This window comes from Oncorhynchus kisutch, linkage group LG9, assembly GCF_002021735.2.
Source record: "Oncorhynchus kisutch isolate 150728-3 linkage group LG9, Okis_V2, whole genome shotgun sequence".
Classification (NCBI taxonomy): domain Eukaryota; kingdom Metazoa; phylum Chordata; class Actinopteri; order Salmoniformes; family Salmonidae; genus Oncorhynchus; species Oncorhynchus kisutch.
In genome coordinates this window covers 5669837-5673932 of record NC_034182.2, presented here as the reverse complement: position 1 = coordinate 5673932, position 4096 = coordinate 5669837, and the positions used below count along the sequence as shown (strand labels likewise).

At 44.6% G+C, this 4096-nt stretch overlaps 1 gene segment (V, D, J or C); it reads left to right on the top strand.

Moving 5' to 3' along the window:
• The first annotated feature begins 3009 nt into the window (after window positions 1-3009).
• LOC116375255 (immunoglobulin kappa variable 4-1-like) lies at window positions 3010-4096 on the top strand. The segment is given in 2 exon segments: window positions 3010-3144; window positions 3280-4096. Coding segments are annotated over 2 exon segments (408 nt in total).

Here is a 4096-nt window from a genome sequence, read left to right as displayed (position 1 = left end):
AGGACTAGACCAGTGATAGTGTTGAGGACTAGACCAGTGATAGTGTTGAGGACTAGACCAGTGATAGTGTTGAGGACTAGACCAGTGATAGTGTTGAGGACTAGACCAGTGATGGTGTTGAGGACTAGACCAGTGATGGTGTTGAGGACTAGACCAGTGATGGTGTTGAGTACTACACCAGTGATAGTGTTGAGGACTAGACCAGTGATAGTGTGAGGACTAGACCAGTGATAGTGTTGAGGACTAGACCAGTGATAGTGTTGAGGACTAGACCAGTGATAGTGTTGTGGACTAGACCAGTGATAGTGTTGAGGACTAGACACATTGATAGTGTTGAGGACCAGACCAGTGATAGTGTTGAGGACTAGACACATTGATAGTGTTGAGGACCAGACCAGTGACAGTGTTGAGGACTAGACACATTGATAGTGTTGTGGACTAGACCAGTGATAGTGTTGAGGACTAGACACATTGATAGTGTTGAGGACTAGACCAGTGATGGTGTTGGGGACTACACCAGTGATAGTGTGAGGACTAGACCAGTGATAGTGTTGAGGACTAGACCAGTGATAGTGTTGAGGACTAGACCAGTGATAATGTTGAGGACTAGACCAGTGATGGTGTTGGGGACTACACCAGTGATAGTGTGAGGACTAGACCAGTGATAGTGTTGAGGACTAGACACATTGATAGTGTTGAGGACTAGACCAGTGATGGTGTTGGGGACTACACCAGTGATAGTGTGAGGACTAGACCAGTGATAGTGTTGAGGACTAGACCAGTGATAGTGTTGAGGACTAGACCAGTGATAGTGTTGAGGACTAGACCAGTGATAGTGTTGAGGACTAGACCAGTGATGGTGTTGAGGACTAGACCAGTGATAGTGTTGAGGACTAGACCAGTGATAGTGTTGAGGACTAGACCAGTGATGGTGTTGAGGACTAGACCAGTGATAGTGTTGAGGACTAGACCAGTGATGGTGTTGAGGACTAGACCAGTGATAGTGTTGAGGACTAGACCAGTGATAGTGTTGAGGACTAGACCAGTGATAGTGTTGAGGACTAGACCAGTGATGGTGTTGAGGACTAGACCAGTGATAGTGTTGAGGACTAGACCAGTGATAGTGTTGAGGACTAGACCAGTGATGGTGTTGAGGACTAGACCAGTGATAGTGTTGAGGACTAGACCAGTGATAGTGTTGAGGACTAGACCAGTGATGGTGTTGAGGACTAGACCAGTGATAGTGTTGAGGACTAGACCAGTGATGGTGTTGAGGACTAGACCAGTGATAGTGTTGAGGACTAGACCAGTGATAGTGTTGAGGACTAGACCAGTGATAGTGTTGAGGACTAGACCAGTGATAGTGTTGAGGACTACACCAGTGATAGTGTGAGGACTAGACCAGTGATAGTGTTGAGGACTAGACCAGTGATAGTGTTGAGGACTAGACCAGTGATAGTGTTGTGGACTAGACCAGTGATAGTGTTGAGGACAACAGTCTAGAGAGTATCATAGGTTTGTTGCCTTTATTATTTGACCAACCAACATCTTAAACTGAAAACAGTCACTCAATGGATGATATACACTGAGTGGACTAAACATTAGGAACCTTCCATGACAGACTGACCAGGTCAATCCAGGTGAAAGCAATGATCCCTTATTGATCCACATCTTATTGATCCACATCAATTAGGGTAAGTGAAGGGGAGGAGACAGGTTATAGAAGGATTTTTAAGCCTTGAGACAATGGAAACATGGATTGTGTATGTGTCCCATTCAGATGGAGAATGGGTAAGAGCAAATATTGCCCTGTTCAAAGTGCCTTTGAATGGGGCATGGCGATAGGGGCCAGGCACACCGGTTTGAGTGTGTCAAGAACTGCAATGCTGCTGGGTTTTTCACGCTCAACAGTTTCCTGTGTGTTTCAAGAATGGTCCACCACCCAAAGCACATCCAGCCAACGACAGGCAAGTGGTTGAAAATGGGCCATTGATGCAAGACGACCAAGGAGGCTGACACGAATTGTGCAGAGCAACAGTCGGGCTACAGTTAGTTAACTGACAGACTAGTACAACATTGGTGCCCAAAGACCCATAAAAGAAATATGCAACTCGTCTTACCTTGACATGAAAGGGATATGGCAGCCGACAACCTTACAGAGTTCCACTTCTTTCAGCAAAAAACAAGAAACTGTGGTTGCAGTGGGCTAAGGAACAAATACACTGGACACTGGAGAATTGGAAAAACATTGCCTGGTCTGATGAATCCTGGTTCCTGCTGTTTCACGCTGATGGGAGGACTAGGGTATGGAGAAAACCACAAGCACATGGATCCATCATACCGTGTGTCAACATTACAGGCTGTTGGTGGTGGTGTGATGGTGTGGGGTGTCTTTTCAAAACACATATTGGGTCCCTCCATGATGCCACAGGATATCTGAACATCATTACCAATCAGATGCATGCCTTCATGGCAGCAGTGCATCCATCTGCAATATATTTTTTTTCAGCAGGATAATGCCCCATGCCACAAGGCTAGGATTGTCCAGGAATGGTTCAACTGTACGAACATGACAGTGAATTCAGCTGACTGCTGTGTCCTGCCCAGTCACCAGATCTCAATCCAAATGACCATCTGTGGGATGAGACGGAACAAGCTATTCAGAGTAGAGATCCACTACCAGCCAATTTGACACAACTGTGGGAAGCATTGGAGACAACATGGGCAAGCAACCCTATGGAACGCTTTCGACAACTTGTAGAGTCCATGCCCCGAAAAAAATGTTGGCTGTTCTGAGGGCAAAAGGGTGGGTATATCCCATAAGTTACCAAATGAGGCATACGTTATCTGAAACCAGTTCCATATAAATCAATATTATGAGTGTGTGTGTTTTTTGTAATATTGAATGGTAAGGGCTAAAAGCATTCAATTGGAATGTTGTGATCCAGAAGTTACCCTCCAGGAGGGTGATTTGCATAGAGGACACTTTGCATTGGCAGCACATGCTTCAGTGCTCTGGGAGTATTTATATCCCTGTGAGTTTAACACTTCATGACCTAGAGCTGTCCTTCATGACAACAGAACCCACAACAACCATGACTTTTATCACCATCTTCATCTGGATACTTGCCCTCTGTCTCCAAGGTAATATATTTCACACAACATTTTCCGGACCATTGCAATATTAGGCTATATAACCTTATTACTGTTTTAGTGAATATGCTATATGGACAAATTAATGAACAATTGAATGCTAATACCACATGCCATCTGTTTCAGAGTCCAGAGGCCAGGTCACAGTGACCCAGACTCCTGCAGTGAAAGCTGTTTCAGTGGGTCACTCAGTCATTCTCAGCTGTAAGACCAGCAGTGCTGTATACAGTAACAGCAATGGACACTATTTGCACTGGTATCAACAGAAACCTGGAGGAGCTCCTAAACTCCTAATATACTGGGCTAAAACCCTTCAGTCTGGGACTCCATCTAGATTCAGTGGCAGTGGATCAGGGAGTGACTTCACTCTGACCATCAGTGGAGTCCAGGCTGAAGATGCAGGAGATTACTACTGTCAGAGTTTACACAACCCCAACAGTGTCTGGGTGTTCACACAGTGATACAGAGCCGTACAAAAACCTCCCTCAGTCAGACTGCACAGTGACTGTACTGATACAGCTTGGACCTACTGCAGGTGCTGAGGGGGAAGGGACAGTGACATGGAACACTGAGCAGCTCGGAAACATTGAATAAGGGTAGAAAGCGTCATTCAAATCACATGCTCCCCCACATCATCATCATGGTTGCGACTCATTATATTTGTTATGACCTGAAAGATCATCTAAAAGTTATGCGGTTTTGAAAACACAATACCTTCCAAATACAAAATAAGAAGTAAAAGAAAAGGTGTCATGACCCCAACGTTACAATCACTTAAGCCCCCAAAACAAGTCCCCAAATGTCTGATTTAAATGGATTTGATTTTACAGGATTATTATTAACTATTTTCAATATGCAGGTTCCTGACTGTTAGATCTGTGAATGAGACATGATGCTGGATTCAAACATGAGACACTATCTACATAAAGTATAATTTCCATTT